Source organism: Leuresthes tenuis, unplaced genomic scaffold (genome assembly GCF_036924035.1).
Source record: "Leuresthes tenuis unplaced genomic scaffold, fLeuTen1.0.hap1 SCAF_17, whole genome shotgun sequence".
In the NCBI taxonomy this organism is placed as follows: domain Eukaryota; kingdom Metazoa; phylum Chordata; class Actinopteri; order Atheriniformes; family Atherinopsidae; genus Leuresthes; species Leuresthes tenuis.
In genome coordinates this window covers 13,203,116-13,224,864 of record NW_027325371.1, presented here as the reverse complement: position 1 = coordinate 13,224,864, position 21,749 = coordinate 13,203,116, and the positions used below count along the sequence as shown (strand labels likewise).

General features: G+C 40.8%; 4 protein-coding genes and 1 non-coding gene across 5 annotated transcripts; 2 read left to right on the top strand and 3 right to left on the bottom strand.

Annotated features, from left to right (window-relative positions):
- Nucleotides 1–259: 259 nt before the first annotated feature.
- On the bottom strand, nucleotides 260–341 carry trnal-uag (transfer RNA leucine (anticodon UAG)). Its single transcript has one exon. It is a non-coding gene; the product is annotated as a tRNA-Leu (tRNA).
- A 1,551-nt stretch (nucleotides 342–1,892) lies between these two features.
- cdr2a (cerebellar degeneration-related protein 2a) lies at nucleotides 1,893–8,067 on the bottom strand. Its single transcript, XM_072368522.1, has 7 exons — nucleotides 7,816–8,067; nucleotides 6,309–6,421; nucleotides 4,876–5,024; nucleotides 4,591–4,767; nucleotides 3,387–3,689; nucleotides 2,957–3,236; nucleotides 1,893–2,862 (listed from the first exon to the last, which is right to left on the bottom strand). The coding sequence occupies exons 1-7, from the start codon at nucleotides 7,892–7,894 to the stop codon at nucleotides 2,596–2,598; spliced, it is 1,368 nt and encodes a 455-aa protein (XP_072224623.1). The 5' UTR covers nucleotides 7,895–8,067; the 3' UTR covers nucleotides 1,893–2,595.
- A 294-nt stretch (nucleotides 8,068–8,361) lies between these two features.
- Nucleotides 8,362–12,461, top strand: mfsd13al (major facilitator superfamily domain containing 13a-like). The gene is made up of 7 exons (XM_072368667.1): nucleotides 8,362–8,920; nucleotides 9,120–9,434; nucleotides 9,517–9,945; nucleotides 10,238–10,392; nucleotides 10,489–10,572; nucleotides 11,245–11,388; nucleotides 12,265–12,461. Exons 1-7 carry the CDS (start codon nucleotides 8,708–8,710, stop codon nucleotides 12,404–12,406), a joined length of 1,482 nt encoding a protein of 493 aa, XP_072224768.1. The 5' UTR covers nucleotides 8,362–8,707; the 3' UTR covers nucleotides 12,407–12,461.
- Nucleotides 12,462–14,110: 1,649 nt separating this feature from the next.
- On the bottom strand, nucleotides 14,111–16,015 carry LOC140273151 (uncharacterized). The gene is made up of 6 exons (XM_072368668.1): nucleotides 15,892–16,015; nucleotides 15,369–15,677; nucleotides 15,173–15,273; nucleotides 15,014–15,061; nucleotides 14,665–14,775; nucleotides 14,111–14,549 (listed from the first exon to the last, which is right to left on the bottom strand). Exons 1-6 carry the CDS (start codon nucleotides 16,004–16,006, stop codon nucleotides 14,496–14,498), a joined length of 738 nt encoding a protein of 245 aa, XP_072224769.1. The 5' UTR covers nucleotides 16,007–16,015; the 3' UTR covers nucleotides 14,111–14,495.
- Nucleotides 16,016–17,097: 1,082 nt separating this feature from the next.
- On the top strand, nucleotides 17,098–21,216 carry LOC140273503 (ER lumen protein-retaining receptor 2). Its single transcript, XM_072369104.1, has 5 exons — nucleotides 17,098–17,359; nucleotides 19,355–19,455; nucleotides 19,559–19,717; nucleotides 19,820–20,072; nucleotides 21,072–21,216. The coding sequence occupies exons 1-5, from the start codon at nucleotides 17,269–17,271 to the stop codon at nucleotides 21,104–21,106; spliced, it is 639 nt and encodes a 212-aa protein (XP_072225205.1). The 5' UTR covers nucleotides 17,098–17,268; the 3' UTR covers nucleotides 21,107–21,216.
- The last annotated feature ends 533 nt before the right edge of the window (nucleotides 21,217–21,749 follow it).

The window sequence follows — 21,749 nt, the reverse complement described above, 5'->3', positions numbered from 1 at the left end:
GATTTCATTCCGAAAAATATAGTAGGTTTGAGTTTAAAAATCCTGATCTACAAATAAAAATCTCATGTTTGCCACAAGAGGGGGCTCTTGCACTGCCACGGATTTTGCTCGGTAGGAGTTTTGAAAAACAGATCTATGGGTGTATAGTGCATTGTCGAACCAGACAAGATAAGACTGGTTCATTTTATAAAGTAATCATCCTTCTCTGGACTTAACTGTGATTTGACATATAATTCCACTTGAGAAAATTAGAAAGAAATGGCAGCGGTGGGATTCGAACCCACGCCATCGAAATGACTGGAGCCTAAATCCAGCGCCTTAGACCACTCGGCCACGCTACCATGTTGCACATAAATGAAAATGTTGATTTATAAACCTTATACAAAGTAGAGTTACGCTTAAGGTAGAATTCCATTCAGGTAATCACGTTATCCAACTGTTATGAAATATGACGTTAAGGACTCGCAGAGGGAAAGGTTAGGTTACTGTTAGGTAACAATAGAATAATTTTTATTGAACTCAAGGTCAAGTCTTCTATTAAGCAGGTGGTAACCTTAACCCTCTCGTACAATGAGGCAAGCAAAGATGCACTCATCTAATTTCTGATATCATGCCTTAATCTAATTCAGCAGGGGATGCTTTAAATCACTTTCCTCGGAGTAGATTAATTGTACAGATGCAGTTGCTGGTTTAAACTGGCAGAGCTCCAGGAGCTGTCAGAGGGAGGAATGTGTGGAAGATTTTCCCCCAAGTTGGAGTGGACATATGAAATTGAATTTCTAGCTGATGTGCAACAAATCCAAATAGAGATACTGTTGTTTTGTACAACTGCCAATCTGTCAGAAGCAAAAGTACTTCAAGATACGAAATGTGTCTGTGAATATATGGAAAATGTCTATCATGCAAAGAGCAATAACATTACGTGCTGAAATGCAGTAATTAATGTCAAAAACCTTTAATAAGTTCAGGGAAATCTCTTCCATCGTTTTCTAGCTGTGACAGACTTCACTGATATGTTACTAACGTGACGCTTACTCTGAGCTTCAGTTCTTCCTGAGCTACTTCGTCCACATTGGTTAAACACAGACGTCTACTAATTGCTCGCCTGATGCCTTGTCTGTTGGACTTTCATGCGCATGCTCTGGTTTTGCTTAGACCTGTCTGTCTGAGAGGGCATGGTATGCAATCCCCTTGTTTGGAGGTTAAGAGGATTTGGTGCTACTTGAGAGCTGGGTGGGGAAATCTCTGTTATGTAAAACTTCAGAGTGAAAAGAAACAAAAGCCCCATTAATTGTCTGCTAAACCTAAATAAAGTGGGGGTGGAGGTCTTAATAAAAGGGGACATGTCGTAGTAACTGATGTGGGCTCTGAGTTGGTCTGAACTCTACACAACATTGGATCATCCTGCATTTATTTTATGCACTCTGTACTGACATTTCAAACAAACACGCATGCCAGATTTGGCGGTTACACATAAAAGACAAAAAAAGAAATGAAAAATCAATGCTTTTATTAATTAGTTGTGAGAAAGAAAGAAAAACAGTTTCTAGTCTTCATGGAGGACATCTAATATTAACTGTAACGTCTATTTGTTAATTTAGCATCTTTTTCATGAGCACCACATAACATGGAAGGTGTAAATAATATTTTAACTAAATAACTATTTTTACTGAACCTTTCCCCCCCCCCTACATATGATATAGTTCTCACAATATCTTTACAACTGTACTATGTCTTTGTACAAAAATTTTTATAATTTTTTTTCTTCAACTTGTCATTTTCAACAGAAGAACACCAGTGTACTTAAAGTTTCACCTCCAGTCAGTTGATTCATTTTAACAAAAAAAAAACAACCCATAATGAAAATAAAGATAAATCCTGTGTTAATAAATAAACTGTAAAAAAAATCATAGCTCTTTTGCATCCTACATCAGTAGATGCAATCGTCAGATATGTAAAAACTGTTTTTTCCAGTGTCCACTTACATTTCTGTGGTGATGTGCCAGCGACCCTCAACTTCTGATCAAACTGCTGTCAACTTACAAAAACCAACTCCCGCTAGCCGCTAAGCTAATTATCATAAATTCCTGTTTATAGTGCTACCGTTTTTCTTCCTATTCCAACATTCCCACCCGTCATGTGTAACAGCACACGTTTCTACTCCATGTTCCTTACTCCTCTGATCACCAAACAGTAACATGCTCACGCATATGAACACTGTGAGTGGGTATAATACTTGTGGATTTGGAACTCAAGCAACAGGTTAAAATGTACTTCTTATTTATAAGATCTATTTAAATACCTTTTTTTTTTGTCCTTTGATAGTTTTCTGGTATTACTTATTGTATCAAATATCATACAACCTTAACATATAACAACATTTATGACAGACTTTCATGAGGACGGAGTAAAATGAACAGTGCAAACTAACAAAAGTATAGGCAGCGGATCTAAGGTACAATGAATATGTAGCATCAGCACCATTTGGACATTGTTGGAGCAAAGAAACCTCAGTGCTTCCCCTGTGCAAACCTTTCACAGACAGAAATGAGAACGAGTCCTGAGATAACACGATACATTCAGTTTGTAGACAGATCACTGTCCCTGGCTGCCTGGATGCCTGTTCTCACTGAGGTCCTCTTTGGTCTTTTGAATGCGGGTGAAGATCTCCTTGAAGAGTGTCTTGTACTCAGGCTGCCGACCGTCTTCAAGAACGATGGTCAGATCAGATAATGCAGCAGAGCTGGACAGACGGCGGCGTGCCCGCATGCTCGCAGAGGGACCGCTGGCTGTCTGGACGGCTTTATGGCTGAGCCCGTCTGTTGCCTGCTGGCATCGCTGCAGCAGCTCGTCATATTTCACCTGGAAAACACCTCAATATGAGTGAAAAGTCTTCTACAGACATCTTAGGAAAAGTCGTCATAATACACTACCAGATATGCATTGAATACACCACCTGCAGTGCGCTGTACTGTGCATCCACCTCATTGAGCAGTGAGATGCCCCTCTGTTTCACAGCCTCCGCCCGCCTGATACACAGCTGTTCGTGACCACGCCGAATTTCATCGGTGTTTGCTCTTAAAACGCTGTCGCTGTGACGCCTCTGTCGGCTGGGTCTGCTCTGCTCCTCAGCCTTTTCCGTCTTGTCCTCCGTCTCACTCTGCTCTGGACTGGGCCTCTCCTCTGAAGCAAAGAACACCGTTTCCGGCAACAGAAGCTGGTCAGGTCTTCTGACACTGGTGAGAGTGGAGGGGAATGGAGACGTGTGTATTCACACACGGTATAGGTTGGATATCAAATATTGGATCAACCAAGCATCAATAAGGAAAACTGAAGCAAAATAATATGACAGTTGGATTTCGCTCCACTCAAAAGTCGGCTCTAACCTGTTGGCGCAGTCAGCGCGCCAAAGAAGCCGCAGCTGCTCCACTTCCTCTTCCAGCTCCTTCTGCCTGGCCCGGCAGCCCACCAGTACGGCCAGCCGCTGCTCCAAACTTCTGTTCTCCTTGAATGTCAACTCGATCTCCTGCTCCGCAGCCTCCCTGCGGCTCCGCTCTGCAGCCATCTGCCTCTGAAGAGTCTGGATGGAGCACTGAAGAACTCGATTCTCCTCCTCTGGGTCTTGGTGCCGATCTCTGTCACAGAAGGAGCTCCGAGGCGACCAGACTCCATCACCGTGAGCTGAAGACCTGAGCCATAAACAATTATGTTACTCCACTTAACGGGTTAACGATTCCTCTTTAAGTTTGTCTACTTGGTAGTTTTTGGGTACTTCGACTTCTTTGTAATTTGTCAAGGTGAATAAAAACATATGTATTTATTTGATATTTAAATACCTGCTAAAAGATTCAATATAACTCTGCTGTGGACCATGCTCTTGGTAGAAAAGATGGAAAAAGCAACAATTCACCATAGAGTATCAGCACCTTATCAGTGCGATCATAATCCAACATGCTTATCACACCTCATTTTATTCCTGGGACTATTACATAAGCAGGGAATAGGTGACTGTTGGTAAGGTCAGACAAAAATCATAAAATGATATACATCATAGGCTCTTCATAAAGCTTCACATGCATATGGAAGCACTGGTGAAATGTAGGGTAACACGTTACCATAGAATTTTACACAAACAGGTGGCGTGCTATGCAGTAAGCTTAAGCAACAGTTGAGTGTCAGTACACTGCTGACAATAGGGGAAGGATTAACTTCCTTGTCCTGTGGATTATTTCTAAAGTAGGCGCTCTCCTGTGGCTCTCTGTAACCTGCAGATGTCAATTCAGCATCCAAGGGCTGAGACGGGAGAGTGCTGATGGTTAAGAGGAGATCAGAAAACAGGCCGGCGCTCTAACTTGCAGCTGTTCTGTGTCACCGAAGCTGGACGTGTAATCAGCAGATGTGTTACACAAAACTTACTGGGTCTCTTTATTTAGTGGCCACTTCCATCCAAATATTTCTCCATGTAAACATAGCTACTCATAAACAGAAATGTCCCACAGGATGTCTTCTCTGACGACATTTCACGCCTCGCGTCGTTACGCTCCATACGACAGCGGCGCAGTACAGCAGGGTGCGAGTATCGAGTGTTACCTGTCCTGTTGCAGGTCATACAGCTCTTTGAGGCAGGACACACTCTGCGCTCCCAGGCTGCGACGCTGCTCTGCCAGATCTCTCTGGTTTCGCTCCGCCTGGGCAGCCTTCAGCTCCTCCACCTGCGTCTGCAGGTCCTCCATGTAAGTCTGAAGTCCCTCTACAGTCTCTGTTAGACTGAGAGGAGAAGACGAAAACAACAGGAGACACTTTGTGTTGAGGATTACCTTTGAACACAGATATGGCTGAACAAAACCTGACATTGCAGATATTTTGTATACTAACCTTTGGATCTTATGTTGGGCCAGGCGGTTGTCCTTTACTAGTCTCTGGTTGCCTTGTTCCAGATCTCTGGCGACCATATCCAGCTGCTCGTACACTTTGGCGTGCTGGTCGTTCATCTGACGCAGCAGGTCCACCTGCTTGGTCAGGTACTGGAGGAGAAGAGCACATTTTTTTAGTCATTTTGATACAGATTAAAGAGAACAAGTCTCAGATGAGCATAGACAAATAATTCAATTAGTTCATAGATTTGAGTTCTTGGCTCAGATTCAAGACAAAAAGAGCTAAGAGTTTTATCAATATAGAATATAACATTTAGACCATTTCATTTTTATATAAAGACTTTGCTTATCGAGCATTAAAGATCTAAATATTCAGGGGTGAAACCAAACCACACATTAGCTCATCGAAATAGGTTATCAGGATGATAACATGAGCCTATAACTTGAGTTTGCATCATGCATGAAAGCATATTGAGTGTCACCAAAGGCTCATCTCATTTGTCCAATTTCAGCCTCTCGTCTCCTGCTCATAGAAAGAGAGGATATATGTCTGCAGTCGCCTGCTGTGTTAAGCAGCTCCAGATCAAGTCTCCATTTAATTAAAGCTTATCACCGTCACCTCAATCCCAGCATTCAACTTTGTGAAACATTCCACATTTTCTCTGTTAGACGCGACCATTTCTCCAGAACTTATTTAAATCAAACAGAGGCACATCCCTGTATCACACCATCACACACACACCGGGTCCAGCGACTGCGTTAGGATGAGTGTCCAAGAGACGTACTGGGATTACCATATCCACCTAAATAAATCCTCCAGCCACAGCCTCCTCACTGCTGTAAACAAATTAAGAGTCTTATCTTTGCTGACCTGCTGAGCGACATGTCCTCCTGCACGAACTGATCAGTACGGTCTCCATATTCAAAAATGTCTCTATTGATAAGCTTTTACCTGAAAACTCACAAATAATTCCAAAAAACGTCCTCTGCTGTATTGAGGTACTCTGCTTGGAAACTTACTTTTGATTTCAGAACTATACAGCGCGAATCTAACTTTTTAGACTGATCCGATTCCTTTCTAACAACATAACAAACAAAGTCTTTGAAAGGTGGTGCAAGCAAGTAATCTGGTGAAAGTTTTCCCCCATAATCAGGCAGGCTAAAATTCTGCCAAGAGAACGGACTGCGCCAGAGACTCATAAGGTCAGACTGGTCAGGATTAGCTTTTACTCCATCCTATTTTCAGCTTTTAGTGAACCTTTTTCAATGAATCTCTTCTAATCCTGGACTCATTCACTTAAACACATCGGTGCAGCAACGACACGCAACGACAGACCGGAGTGTGGGTGCACTGCGAAGACACATGGGCGCAGACACATGCTTAGAGCTGCTGGGGTCTCAGAGCTGTGGTTAGTTTCTTCCAAACATTATCACCTCGATTTCCTGCAGCTGCTCCTGGTTAGTAGAGTACATCTGCTGCAGGGCCTGCTCCAAGTCATGGTTCCTGTCAAGGAGGGTTTTTCCCAGCTCCGCTGCCAGATGGAGATCTACACAAAGCAGAGCAAAACATGTAAGCACAAGATATGAGACTACTGCAAACCCTGGCAACCAATGGGAATGGTCTCATATTGGTAGTGCGCACACACACACACACACACACAAACACATAATTCACTGTATAAAGCCATTAGTATATGGCCCCGGTGGATCACAGAGGAATCTGAGGCATGCCATGTGACCCTTTCCTTCACTAAATTATCTTTATGTCTGGATCTTGTCCAGCAACAGTGCTCACCAGCACTAAAGAGTGAAGCTGATCTTATGTGGGTCTACAAAATAAAGTGAATCAGAACGTAATCAAACCAAAAATTAGCCTTTATTTGAAACTCAAACATGGCAGGATACCCTGGAGTCTTTTAAAATAGGTGGAGGAGACTGTGCTGCACAAATTGTGAAACATATCTCTCATCCTGTTCTAAATCCACCTCTCTATAAACGCTATGCACTCTTGTTTTTATCCAGAGGAATGCTGCAGGAGATCGTAACCCCCCATATAGTTGTATATAAATCAATCTAATTCCAACAGGGACCGTTACAGCTATGCTGATAATTGTAGCCTTCATCAAGTGACCTTCTATTTATCTTTCTTGACCAATTTACTGGGAAAATAATAACTGTAATCGATAACTTTAAAACATCTGTACACTTGGATTGTTATATCTGCCCCCCCAAAAATGTGAAACATATTCAAATCAGTTTTAAACTACCCTAAAAAGCCAGTCAGCAAACGTTTGGCATTCTTGTTTGAAAAGGGTCAAGACAATTTATTAATTAGCTACATAATTTGGTTTATTGATTAGTAAGCCATACAAATTATTAGTTTAAATGTCAATTTCAGACACTTTATATTTGTCCTGTACTGTAATGCTGCTGGCAAATGTATTAGAACACGTCATTTCACTTTAATTCTAAAAATGCAAAACAGCTTGAAACCATACTGTTTTAGCGTTGACTTCATTCACGGGTTTTATGTCCTTATGCCTCCCACTGATTTTTTCACAGGCATGTTTCCTTCCACTTTTTAAAAACTTGCTCCACCGATCTAGGTGCCCATCTCTTGCCTTCACATCCCGCACGGCTGGCTTGACAAACAATTCAAATGAACAACACACTGTATAGACAACAATAACCACAAGACCTGTGACAGCCTCAGGAAATCCTGACCAAAGTGCCCTTTCCAAGATATTCCAGCCTTCACCGCATGATCGGTGTGATTCAGCGTCACAAGAGTGAACTACATGCACATTCATTTCAGGTCACCCGTGCGGATATTTGTTGCGCCTTCTGTTGCTTTTTCTACCTTGTTTGACTTAAACAAGTGGACGGAGTGATAACGTATTATCCAGTTTAGGGTGCGCCCGCACAGCAGCGCAGCTCTTACCGTGTTCAAGGTCCTGCGGGTTGTACCAAGACTCTCCATTCTTCTCAAACTCCTCTTCCAAAATGATATCAGTTAACATTTTTTCAGACAGCTGGGCGCGCCAAATCTCCACCTGACAGAAAACGCAGGCGTGAGTTACTGTGGCAGCTCGGACACGTTCGCTATCCGCCGCCGGCTGTAGACGAGCGTAAACTGCATCCTCCAAGTGTGTGAGAGCGGCTTTAACTCTGTTGTCTACGGCAACGTGGCAAATCCTTAATACACTCTGACATCCGGTAGGAGGCAGAAGAACTTTAAAGAAAAATAAGAATTTCACTTGTTAACAATTTTACCTGTAAATAACATTTTTACTTGTATCTCCCTACACGGCTCGGTAAAGTCTACAATAACAAATAACAGTTCAATATTTCAAATACAAAACTCGCTGTCACCACTTCCTGCTTTCTTTGACTGGCAGTTATATTGGCCAATGACGGATAAGAAAGTGGAAGGAATGAATTTTCTCAGCCAATCAAATGTTTGTTTGTTGTCTTTACGGATCCACCCCGAATCAGAAGCACAGAAATCGAGTTAGACAGGATTTCAGCGTGATTGGGGATTGTTTTCTTACTGCAGTATGGTCAGGGTAAACATGAAGTAAGTCCTTTTTTTTCAATAGGGACTACTTTGTTGACATGTAGCCATGTCATTAAAATGTGGCAGCGAGGAACCAAAACCGCCTCACCTTTGAACGCCTCTTTCCTCTGTGAGATCGACCAAAATTTCACTAACTTTTCACTTTGCTGAAAATTGTTGTTGTGCTAAGCACCAACAACGTGAAATAAGTATTGCAAGTGGTGACAACTCGTCCCACCAGCTGCCCATATCAACAGGTAACTTCGCACGAGCTGCCATGGTTGCTGATGAGAAACCTGTGGCAAGTGTGCGCCCCGGAAGAATGAATATGATCCGCTACCTGATGATTTTTGGGGTCAATCCTGCCGCACTGGCTTATGCAATGACCACTCTGGGATCAGGCATGATTAACAACATTTTCAGCTTTTATTATGTTAAACTCTTCCTGAATAAGTACAAAATATCTGAAGGGGCATTCCACCAATCACAAGTGAGTACTTTTGGCAAACCAATCTGGTTCTTCTGTAACTGTGTTGTACATTATGTCTATTTTCATAACTGAGTATACTATTTACTGTTTTTGATGACTTATTACCAAAAAGAGCAGTTGATTAACTCTCTGTTTATCAGGCAGCCATTGCAGCTTTTAAAAAAAAACATATTTTAAAGAAATGCCTCACTCCTCACAGGTTGTTTACATGGTGTGGAATGCAGTCAATGACCCTCTCTTTGGATACCTGCAAGATAACTCCAGGGTGCCCTGCTGCTCTCAGCGACGTCTCTCCATCCTCTACGGTGCTCCCCTCTACTCGCTGGCTTTTCTTCTGGCCTGGTTCCCGTGGCGCTCCTATGAACCCGGCGACTGGTTGAGCGGCTTACATTTGACAGTAGCGCTGTGCGCTTTCGATGGCATGCTGACTTTTGTGCTGCTGGCACAATGTGCCTTGTTTGCAGAAATTTCCAGCCATCATCAGAACCGATTAAGACTTATAAAGTACAACCAGGTAAGGGCACCACCTTTTCTCAACACTCTCAGCATGTCAAGTCAGTCAGTCATTCTCATATCCTCTTTTCTCAAATTCTTAGGTGGCTTCTCTTATTGGCTCCTCCAGTGTCCTCTTCTGTGGAGTGCTGTCCAGAAATATGGAAGACTTTACAGCTTTTCAGGCATTCGCAGTGCTGATTGCTGTTCTGAGCTGTGGCTGCATGCTTTATACAGGCTTCCATAGCGAGAGCCGCTTTGATAATAAAGTATCTCAATCAGATCCTCTGGGGTCTGTTGAGCAGCCTCCCTATCAAACAGCATGTTCCTTCTCCATGTTGAAGAAGTTGACATGGCAGATCCTGATCAACAGGGACTTTCAGCTGTTTGTGCTCATGAACTTCTTCCAGGTGTTCATGTTGGCTTTCTTGAATAATTTCACCATGATATTCACAGAGCACCTGATACCTCCAGATGTGCTTCCATCACTGGCCAAGAGCGTAATGTATGGAGCAGGATTCATCTGTCCTCAGGTATTGTTCCACTGTGGCTTGGGTCTTATTCATAAAAGAAAAAAAAAGATGTAATAATGATGTAAGAGATGTAATGATGTCCTCTTGCTACCTTACTGATAGACCATACTGATATATCAGTATAGTTTAGTCCCTCCAGATTACATCATTCACATTAATGTTGGTTAAAGAACAGTCATTATTTCTGTCAGTATATGAACACCAGTTTCCATTTATCGTGTTTCTTCACATAAAAAATACACAAAACCCTTTTTACATCATATGGTGAAATAACTAATTTTCTCCATCCCAGCTGTTAGTCCTGAGCAGTCAAAGTCTGCTGCATGGTATTGGCTACTATAGGATCATCCTTTACACTTTCTACCTGGAGGTTGGAATGGCAGCTCTCATGCTCATACTCGGTCCTCAGCATTACTATATCCTGGCATTTTTCCTCACTGTTAACATGTAAGAAATTTTGGACGGGGTTTTTCATTGTCCTGTACAGTATATCCGTGGTATCCGAGTATAATACGTAATCTCTCTCCTCTGTCTCTTATGCAGGGTTATAATACAAGCAGCTTTCAGTCTTTTTGGCTTGCCTCTTGCTGACATAATTGACACAGATCTGCAGAAGTACAAGCGCAGGTAAAGCAAAAATAAACATAAACGTATTGAACAAACTTAAAATTTGATAGTGTGGCTATGGAAAAAAGAGCACATTTTCACCAAAGGAATTACAAATTATTCTGAATATATTATCCACATTTTAGGGAAATCTATTGTTATATGTTATTTAAACACAACTTTTGACAGTAAATGTCGTGGTGCTGACTTGGGTAATAGAGAATGGCAAAAAAAAAAAAAAGATTCATGGCAGTCTTCTCATAATTTATATATTTGCCTCTGGCTAATTGTTGAGCTGCAAGAATCCTATATTAGACAAGAATGGGACAACATTCCTCTCCCAAAGGTCCGGCATCTGGTCTCCTCACTGTAAGACTGTTGTTAAAAGAAGATGGGATGGTACACAGTGGTAAACATGGCCCTCTCCCAACCTTTTTTTATCATGAAATAGCAAACATTTGATATGTTTTCTACCATCTATTGTGGGTGTTGGTTTATGCAATCTGCGAATCATTGCATTCTTTTTTTAACTGAGATTTTGCTTGGTTTCCTAATGTTTTTAGATCTGGGGTCATAGTTGGTATCACGTTTTTGTACCCAGTGGCAAATGCATAGAATGTCTTTTTTAATTAAAATTGTTTTGTTTTCATGCAAATGACTATTATTTGACTGCCAATGTGTTATCTTCCTCAGTTCCCCTCTGTCCTCCATGGTGTTTGGAACAAATGCTCTTTTTACTAAGCCGGCTCAATCTCTGGCACCAATGATGGTACTTACTATCCTGAACCAGTATGGATATGAGCAGTTGAAGGATGCGGGACAGGATTTAGATCCGAGGTAAGGACCGTTTCCTGTATCGTGGTTGAGACCACGCCAATGGATTGAATTTTGCAGCTGTTTTTGAGTATAAAGCCCTTCTAATACTGTCTCACTGTGTGTGTGTCTTTTAGTGTTAATCTTTATAGATATGACATCCATTAATATTCATTTAATTCAGTTAATGCAATCAATCAATAATATCTATCTGTAATAATTTACCAAATCAGGTCAGTAAGTTTTCAGTTGTTTCAATTGAAGCTACAATAGTACAGAATACATTTCTGTCTGACTTAAATGTAGATAATCCGTCAGGTAACACAAATTCTAAGCAACCGTGTTATCTTACCACGGTGATGTAATTTTTGTGATCGATAAAGTTTTTAAAGCTTGATGTAATTTTGATGCGTCTGACAACCAGTTTCTGTCTGGAAGGTAATGAGATTATCTAAAAATTTAGATTGTACTTAAATAAAGGTGAGGTTCAGTTGATGGTTTGAAACGCTCAAAGCTGCCATCATGGAAGAGGATGTTTTTAAAAGCATGTTTGGATGAACACATAACTTATAAATTCCCCCAACTTCCTCTGCAGCGCAGGTAAATCATCCAGGAATGCCATTACTTTGAAAGGAGGAACAGTTTCCTTTGCACAGTCAAGTTTATCTTCAAGTGACTAAATGTTAATGATTAAGAGGTGATCAACCGTTGCCTTTCATTGCAGAGGTCACTTTTGATGTAATAAATTCAGAGCTATGATAATATTTGCTTTAGAGGAAGGTATTTGATAGGCCTGCACATTAGAGTTACACGGAGTACGGAGACATTATGTCGCTTTTACAGTCAGTGGTGCAGTTGTAAATGAAAGTAAAAATTCAACCGCTCTGTCTCTTCTTTTAGTTCTTTGGAAAGCCTCCACAGTGTCATGTTCTACCTGGTGTGTCTGGTGCCGATGGGTGTCGGTGCTCTGAAAGTCCTGGCTTGGAGGCCGTTTTCCATCCGCAGCAGTCATACAGTTGACACAAAGTACATTGACAGCTAAATCAATATTTTGGGGATGCAAAAGAAGCGGGTTTGTTTGTTTTTTTTGTATTTTTTTTTTGTATTTTGTTGGGATTTTGAGGAACGAACTTTTGAATGTTGAATATTTGATGCAGTCTATGAATATATAGTGAATGAATATATGGGTGGGGAACTGTAAATAATTTTGGTGGGATAGTTGATTGGTGACATCAAAGAGGTAAAGGTCTAAGAAATCTGCAGTTTGGAGAAGATGAGGGATGGCTCAAAGTTTTTGCTGTAAAGATAAGTAAATAAGTGACGGTCTCTGCTCTCTTAGTGGCTTTAATCTCTCTCAGAGAAAGAATTCCCCCAGAAAAAAAAAAGATCTGGGTTTTTTTCACAATGACCGTGACTTGAAAGTTTTAATCCTTTGAGTTCTAACTCGTCTCTTAGTCTTATTTTTTTATTTTTTTAAGCATTGTCTTGCTTAATGTCTGTCTGTCTTCTTTTTCTCGAATGTGGTAAAAGTCTGACACTCCACTTTCTGACTTCCTCAGAGAGCTCTCAGGACTGCAGTGTGCTCTTAAAAGAAAGTGTGTACACTTGTTTAAGCACTGGAGGTAAATCTGAATTATTAGGCAGCTTCTGATATGAGTCTATAGAATATTTTTCAACCTTTGAACCAAAGGGGCTCAAATGTGATTTACTGTCAACTTTATATATTTACACCCAAAGACTTTCACATTCCTGGGTTGAATTTATGGTTAGAGCATAAAGTACTCAAAAGATAAAGAATATTGTAGCAGTTTTTTGTCAGTTATCATGCAGTCATATATATCTGTATGGTGGAGGATGGAGGAAGCACATTTAGCTTTGGCTCAGCAGCCCACGTCACTAGTTGTTGTCAGCCCAAAATGCCAGCGCTATCATGTAAAAGATGTTTTTCACTTGACAAATTCAGGAATCGCACATATTCTCTGGCATTGACAAGTATTGAGCTTGTTTTAGTGAATGTAATGGTTTATATATATTAACATAGGCTGAGAAGCACCTGCCGTTTATTTCAGTGCGTGTCTGCGAGCCCTTTCACAGACTTGAACTGTACTTCATCAGCAATTATACACAATATCTGAGTGAAATAAGATCAAAGTGTTTTCAGGGAAAACGTGGCTTACAACATTGTTTTTTTATGGTTTACAGTAGAAGGTGAAGAAAGAGGGGGAAAAGACCCAAAAGGGAAAAAAGAGTCATGCAGACTTTAAATCAGGAATGTTGGGATGAAGCTTTTAGGATGGGGGGAGTATTCTTATCCACCTCAGCCTTGTATGTGTTTGCATATTCTAATGTAAACACAATGAATCTGCATTGGTGATGTGGCTGTTTGCGATGGAAAAATGGACATAACTAAACAAACGGAGGGATGATGAAGATGGTGCACACATTGATCGGTGTTTGGTTGCCTTCATGTGAATTTATAACAGGCTCACTGTGATTTCTTCAAAGGAAGAGGCAGTCTGACTGCTGTCTTTCCTCATTTTATATTATGAGCTGTAAAGATACACAGCGTCAAGTGCCTAATTTGTATTGACATAATTTGTAATGATCAGATTTCTGTGTAAGTTTTTGATTAAAAACCTTTTTTTTTAGGTTTAAAGAATATGTTCTTTCTTCGGTGCCACCAAGTTGTAGTTCAATAAGGTCAACTGGTGTCGTGTATTGTCTGTTTTTCAGCAGTAGACTCACACTTGCTCTTTGTTTTTTTTATTTTTTAAAACCGTTCAACAACACGCAACAAATTTTCCACATGCCACGTCATGCTCTCATGCAGAAATTCCTCAAGTTAAAATCACAGGGATAAAACATGAGTGGAAACGTTTAAAAGACTGGAAGGTCTGATGGAGACAGCACAAAGACACAGTCGTATCTAACAATGCAATGACTGAAGGTTTGTAAGGAAAAGGAACACTGACTCAGCACCACTGTTGTGGTGTATATGTCTCATAAGAAAAGCTGAGCATCCACCGTTGAAATGTTTCACAGAACAGCATCATCGTTCAGGTTTCATAGCTTTCAAATGTCCTCTCATTCCGGATGATGCAAATGTGTTATTTATCATTCTGAAATGACTCTTAGACATTCTGGTAGATGTCATCAGTGGAGATGTTGCACTGGCCACTTGCTGCCTGTAATGACATTATAGCTTATTTGAAAGATGGTGGTTAGGAGATTAACAGCAGTTGTTAACGCAATCTTTCTGTTGAGTAAATCCAAACCCTGATGTGCTGTAACAACATTTACCTCAACTTGTGAACTGTTTCCTCTTCTTACTTTCTTGCTTTTGCTCAAGTTCCCTCTGCTGTGCAGTTCTTGCAGCACGTTGCGAAATTGTGTTTTTTTCTTAAAGCTCAACTGTTTCGGGGCGGGAAAGGCAGAGATTTGTGTTATAACAGATATTCAGAGTGCTCCTTTTAATTGAATGAATGAATAAAAAGCAAGTGTTTCAGTTGTGATGTTTTAAGAATCTTTTCCGGACAGAAATTTACAGAGGCTGTGGTTCCTGTTCCTTTTTTTTGCTTCTGTGGGTGTTTCCCTATTTAGAAAACACTCGGCACATCAAAAATAAATGAACATGAAAAAATAAGACTACCTTGTCAGATTTAGACGTCTTTGCGCTGACACTCATGTTGTAGCCGTTCTGGAACAGACAGAAACAGGTTTATCTCACATCTTTCGGTCGTAATTCTACAAGCTCTGATAGATCTGGACAAAATGTTATATTCAGTATAAATATGTCTACAGGATTTACCTTCTTTAAAATGATAAGCGTCACTATTGCCAAGCTGTAGATGGCCAAGAGGGTGAACGATGACCACAGAAGAATGTGCTGCACCATTATTTGAACTTTTTCTAAAACATCAAATAAAAAGTGTTCATCTTAATCAAAGCATCCAAAAACTTATAGAAGGTATTTTCTCACACGCCTCACACTCTGTCCTCCTTACCTCTCACTACCAATGTTGTACCCAGTGCTACATACTCCTGGCAGCAGTTTGATGACTCTGCAGCACAGTGGTAGATCCCGCTGTCGTTGATATTAAGTGACTCGATACGTAAAGATCCTCCATGCAGGCTGTACCTGCCGGCTATGCTGACACGAAGAATGTTTTTATCTTTGAGAGCAAACCATTGGTAATGCCACTTATCTTTACAGTGGGAACTGATGTTGCAAGGGAGAAGAGCTGATTGTCCTGTTTCATGCCAAATCACCTTGTCTGGTTGCGATAAGCACCACTGTTCTTCGTCTTTGTTCTCTGGGACAAACAGGCAAAGTATGTATAGACTCTCGGAAAAATTGTACAAAGTAGAGACAAATAATGGGTATAAGATTTAAGTCTTTCAAGCCAACTGCAGAACTGTGTTGGAGCGATTCATATTGTTAATGTAGAGCAATGAAACCCCTGAAAACAAGAAATCAGTGAAAATATTTAATCCCCAAAGGAAAGATAGATGTCACAGATGTCTTACCTGTCCCAGGCAGGTGGATGAGCAGTAGAAAAAGCCAAAACAACTGCTTCATTTCTGTAGTTTGACAGCTTGTGAGTGATTCCCTGACTGAAGCGATCCGAGCAGCTGACAACATGGGAAGTGAGTATACTTCACTTCCTCAACAATTATGTCTGACTTGTTTTTTTTTCTGTATTGAGCATCTGAATGATAACAAGATGAGCACATGAAATTGACGAACGTGTTGTATTCTACACTTCCTCACATTCAACAGGAAGGATTCTAACATTTCTTTTCTTTGAAACAGAGAGCACAAGAAGCCACGTAAGCCTGTTGTTACATAATATGCACAACATCTCAGACGCTGTAAGAACAAGTAGAAAATCGTCTCATGCACAGGTGATGGTGAAACCTTGGAAAAGTAGAAATGGTGACAGCACTGACACCTCCGCATATCTATAACATGATCTGTTAAATGGGAAATAAGCATAGGAACACTCCACAAGTGTGATTACAGGGCAAAGCATACCAGATTTACTTTAGAAAAATATACATGAAGGAAATACTGTTAAAAGCAGCTCTATTCAGTGAAGGGTGTTTTTGTGTGTGTGTCACAGCCACAAGAAACTGTAAAGCTCTGGGCTTGCTGTGTCCTCTTCTTGGTGTGTTGGGACGTCTAGCGTGAAATCCTGTTGTAATTTTAGTACATCTGCGAACACCCAAACTGCAGCAAGCACACCTTTGTAAGTTCGTATGGTTTTTCTTTAGGATCGATTAATGATCTAGTTCCTATTTGTGTTATAAAGTGTTGTAAAGCTAAAGAGATAAGACATAAGCAGGAGTCTTAGTTAACACCCGAAAGATGGTTATGTTTAGATTCGTGGTAGTTTTATTTTTGTAATAGTCCTTTAGATGCTTGTAGTAAAACCACTTTCTGTAGTCAAAGCAAGCTGACCTGATGCAAATAGTCTGTTTCTTCACTTTCACTTTCATTTTTTTAATTTTTTTTTTTACTTGTGCTTGAAATGGAGTATTTTCAATTTTCGTGGAAGCATTCTTAATCCACCTCAACGCACAACAATTTAATGAAATGCTGTCCCAGCATGGTCCCACACTTTCCCTCCTCAGGTCAATTCAATTCTTCGCAGGCGGGTCTTTTTGTGCCGTCAGTCAGATTTCTGTCCAATCAGAGTCCACATTTCTGTTTTGTCACGCCCCCTTCCACGTCGACCTAGACCCTCGCCATATTTTCAACCCTGTGGATACCGTAGACCTGTGTACCCCAAAGTTGCCAGGAGAGATTCACAAGACAGCGGAAAGTGTGCACCGCCAGCTTCAAAGTAATAAGTGACATCTGCGTCAGCTTTCTGGCTCTGTCTTTTTATTAAATCTGCTGCCATGAACATCTTTAGACTGACGGGAGACCTCTCTCATCTGGCTGCTATCATCATCCTGCTGCTCAAAATATGGAAAAGCAGGTCGTGTGCAGGTAAGCTCTCGCTTTAGGTTTTTATCAGTTATGCAACAGTACTTTTCCCTCTTTGTGTCCTTGATTACGTCCGCCTTTCGTTAACGGTTAAACTGATCTTCCCTTTCGTAAATCTTAATGCTAACTAGCTTCAAGTGCTAACGTTTCCTACTCATTCATTTGAGATAGTGGCTAAAAGTAGTTACTGAGCTCACTGCCGCCAGCAATTTGCTACTGTTGTCTGGAGTTCCTCTACTTTGCTTTGTAATTCTGCTACTGCTATGTTTAAGAAAAAAATGAAGTCAGATATAAGAGTTAAACATGTCAAAACATAGCCTAGCATCTGCTATCTTTGTCGGGGTTGCAAGCCTGAGTTAATTAGCTGTACATTATGGACTGAAGGAATGTGGTCAGCTACAACTTAGTAGACCAATGATCAAATAAAAAGTCCTATCAGAAATATTTCCCATCACTGTCCACAGTTTAGCTTAGCGGTTTTGCCAGCTCTACACATCACACATCCATCCATCCTCCCCTGTTAACTTAACTCGATTTTTTTGGTCTGGCTTCTGACGTGGCGTTCTAGAAGAAGCTACGGAAGTAGCTAAAGATTGACTTTAATTTCATCCTTGATTTGTGAAGCTCTTAAGACCTCTGTTATGTGTTTATTGTAAACTCCACACATTAAAAACAACCGTAATATCTGGCTGATTCTCTTGGGTCGCTACAAGATGGCACAGTTTTGATTCCTCTCGGTGTTATAAAGTGTTGTAACTGCTCCAAAAGCTAAAGAGTAAAGGCATGAACAGGAGTTTAAGTTAACATCTGAAAGTTGGTTATGTTTAGGTTCACGATAGGTTTATTTTGCTTTAAGGTTTGAGGAGCAGTTTATTGGTATAGCCTAATGAAAAGTCATGCATTTGTGTATCGAGGGTAGGACTGAATTATATTTAATACTGGAACTTATAACATCCTTTTGACCTTAAACACTTGATTCAGATAACTCTGTGTTATTAAGGGGAAATGAGTCCTCCTGAAGGATTGGTAGGAGAGTCTCTCTTTTTCTAACAGAGAAAACAGCATTAATAACAGAATGATGACACTACAGAAATATGGTGCAAATCAATGTGACACTTACGGCTCAAAAAGGCATGAACCAACTTCAAAGTGCAACCTCAAAATACACACTACAGTTATGTAGCTGTTTTACTGTGGATGTAAGTGAGATCGTCTTTAAGGGTCTGCACAAGGTCCCGTGGGAGGCTCTGTTCAGATGTCCTTATACCCAGCAGCTACTTGTGACTTGATCAACAGATCAACAGAAACAGCGTGTGCTGAACTATTGGAGAACGCTGGACCGCCCATGGGAATCGTTGTGTTGATTTAAACCCAGAAGCTTTTACACTGTTCTCACCAATATGGTTCCAGTTCTGGTTCAGAGCACTCCAAAAATGACTTTGTTTACAACCTGAAAACGTTTGCTCCCAGCTGGAACCAAAGAAAAAAAAAAAGCAGGTTCTCAAGTGCAAAATATGATAATATTAGTAGGATTGTTATATTCTGCATCTTGGCAAGAGAAGATGTGCAAAGCCTTTCTGCGATTATAGTCACTCAATTTGGGAGGCTTTTACACCAATTATATTTACAAGGTATTTAGCTTCAGTATAAGTTACCGGAGAGCTTCTGTAATTAGCTCAGAACACACTCTGAGGAATTGTGTACAGACTTATTTGATGATGTCGTAAGCTCATGTGGACAAATTCATCCTCTTATTTTTGATGGGTCACTTTACGACAATTGGGTTCAGTGTAAAATGTCCATAGAATAAGTCCAAAAGTTGAGAAAATGTTGTCATTGGTCTCTAAAAATGATGCTGGTTTCCAGATAGGCTCATCTGCTGTCCACTAGAGGTCGCTGTCCTATTAGGAAAAGCCTGGAACATGGATTGTGCATTGCTGCTGATGGTGTTTGCACGCCTCAACATTGACTTTTTATTTCCTGATGTTTTTGTTAAAGGGATCTCTGGAAAGAGCCAAATTCTGTTTGCTATCGTGTTCACCACACGCTACTTGGATCTGCTCACCTCTTTCATCTCGCTGTATAACACGTGCATGAAGGTAAGACACTAGTCACATCTCGGCCCTGACCAGTAACCCTGCGCACAGGCCCCGTGTTTCACTTTGTTCCTTCAGTGATGAGCTGCTCTGTGTTGTTTACCAGATGATCTACATCGGCTGCGCATATGCAACCGTCTACCTGATCTACATGAAGTTCAGAGCCACCTACGATGGCAACCATGACAGTTTTAGAGTGGAGTTCTTGGTGGTTCCCGTCGGGGGTCTTTCTGTTCTCATCAACCACGACTTCTCTCCCCTCGAGGTGAGTTCAGCCTTCGATGTCCTGTTTCATTAATAATTAAATTGTCACTGTGAGAATACATGTTCCTCTGCATGTTTAAATGGAACCTCTCTCTCTCATTAGATCCTTTGGACATTCTCCATCTACCTGGAGTCGGTGGCAATCCTGCCTCAGCTCTTTATGATCAGCAAGACCGGCGAGGCCGAAACGATCACCACCCACTACCTGTTCTGCCTGGGCCTGTATCGGGCCCTTTATCTCTTCAACTGGATCTGGCGTTTCTACTTTGAGGGCTTCTTTGACATGATCGCCATAGTGGCCGGTGTGGTCCAGACTGTCCTCTACTGTGACTTCTTCTACCTTTATGTCACCAAAGGTGGGTTTCCTACTCTCTACTGGTATCATCCACTCTGTCATTTGACTATTGACAAATAATGCTGCGAGTGTGAACCAAATTAGATGAGTAGGCAAAGCAAGAAAATAGGTACATTGAATAAGTTGGGACATTTTTTTTATTCATGTAAACTATGATCTTAAATGACCACTTTGATGTTTCCTCTGGTGCTGCACTCGCATGCCCACTTCTTGAACATTTTAAATGCCTTGCACGTCATTCATTGATATAATCGCTTCTGTTGTCCACACCACTCTGAAACAAATTAATCCGAGAATTGCGCTGATGCAAAAGATGGCTAATCAGCTGTCTTCGTCCCCGAATAGCTTTTCTGCAAAGTTCAACCTTAGATGTTCTGAGGTTTTAGCAACTCAACTTCCTGAATGAAGTAACTATTCTCCAAAGTTATGGTCATTTAAGACAAAAACTCCCTCCTCATGCTGCCATCCCTCCACAGACTCGGTGGATACGCTGTCCCTGGAGGACATAAAGGAAATATTGTGCTGAGAAACAGTAAATTTTAAGTTTTACTTCACAGTTCTTTTAGCCGCATTTAAAATAATTTGCCTGTGGACAGTCAAGGAATTTTCTCATTCACGACATGCTGTTTAATCGCATCATAATTCTTCTAAAGGTTGCAGTTATTCACATCATGCACACTAAGAATATTGCCTTTTGAAGCAGCCCATGGGTTTCGAAAGGGAAGTTGGAAGTTTGGTTTTTACATTATAGTGAGCTACTTTTGTACAGTAATTTTATTCAACATGAAATTTAGTTACTTGGAGCTAGTCTCCAGCGCACTTTAAGAACCCAGAGACATCTTTTCTTAAGTTAAACGAGTAAATTATGATGAACATGTTTCTTATTAACACCTTTGACAAAGGAAAATGATGGCACTTGATTCAAGTAAGTGCAAAATGGCTCAAATGAAATGCATCTCTGTGAGCAGCATAGTGATGGTTCCTCCTCTCGCCCCTGCAGTGTTGAAAGGCAAGAAGCTGAGCCTGCCGGCATAACACCAAACAGGAGGAGAAGGCGACTCCCAGCAGACTCAGGGGGGTGCGGAGATGACATCGTGGAATCTCAAGAGTTATAGCAATGGATGCCTGAGACAGAGAACCATATATCGAGGGGGGAAAAAAACACTAGTCTTCTTGATGATTGCTGATGGAACTGGTAAATGCCAACAAACACCAGAGCTGAACACAGATCATCCCAGATCAGCTTGAGGATTTCTCTGTTCAGCATCTTGCCTTAAGCGTCTTTTCATTGCTGTTCAAAATAGAGAGAAAATGTTTTTTTGTTTTTTTTTTTTCTACATGTGAGGTGTATACGCTTATTCTTCCTTTTAGTTTTTCTTTTTATTATAATTTTTTATAATGTCACGCATAGGGATGACTGAGGAGTACCTTGTTTGACTTGGTAAGAAAATGCACAAAATGTACAGTCTTATTAAAAAGTGAGATAACGAGTAATGTATCCGAGTGCCTGATGAGGATTATGTCCACTCTCACAGTATTTTTTTCCTTTTTCTCTTTATTTCTTTTGGAGTATTTGTCGAGGTAATTGTATGCAGAAACCATAAGACGTGTACTCTGTCAGAAACCTTTAAAGAGGCCAACAGCACGTCAACACGTAGTTTTTGTACAAATGTTGCTT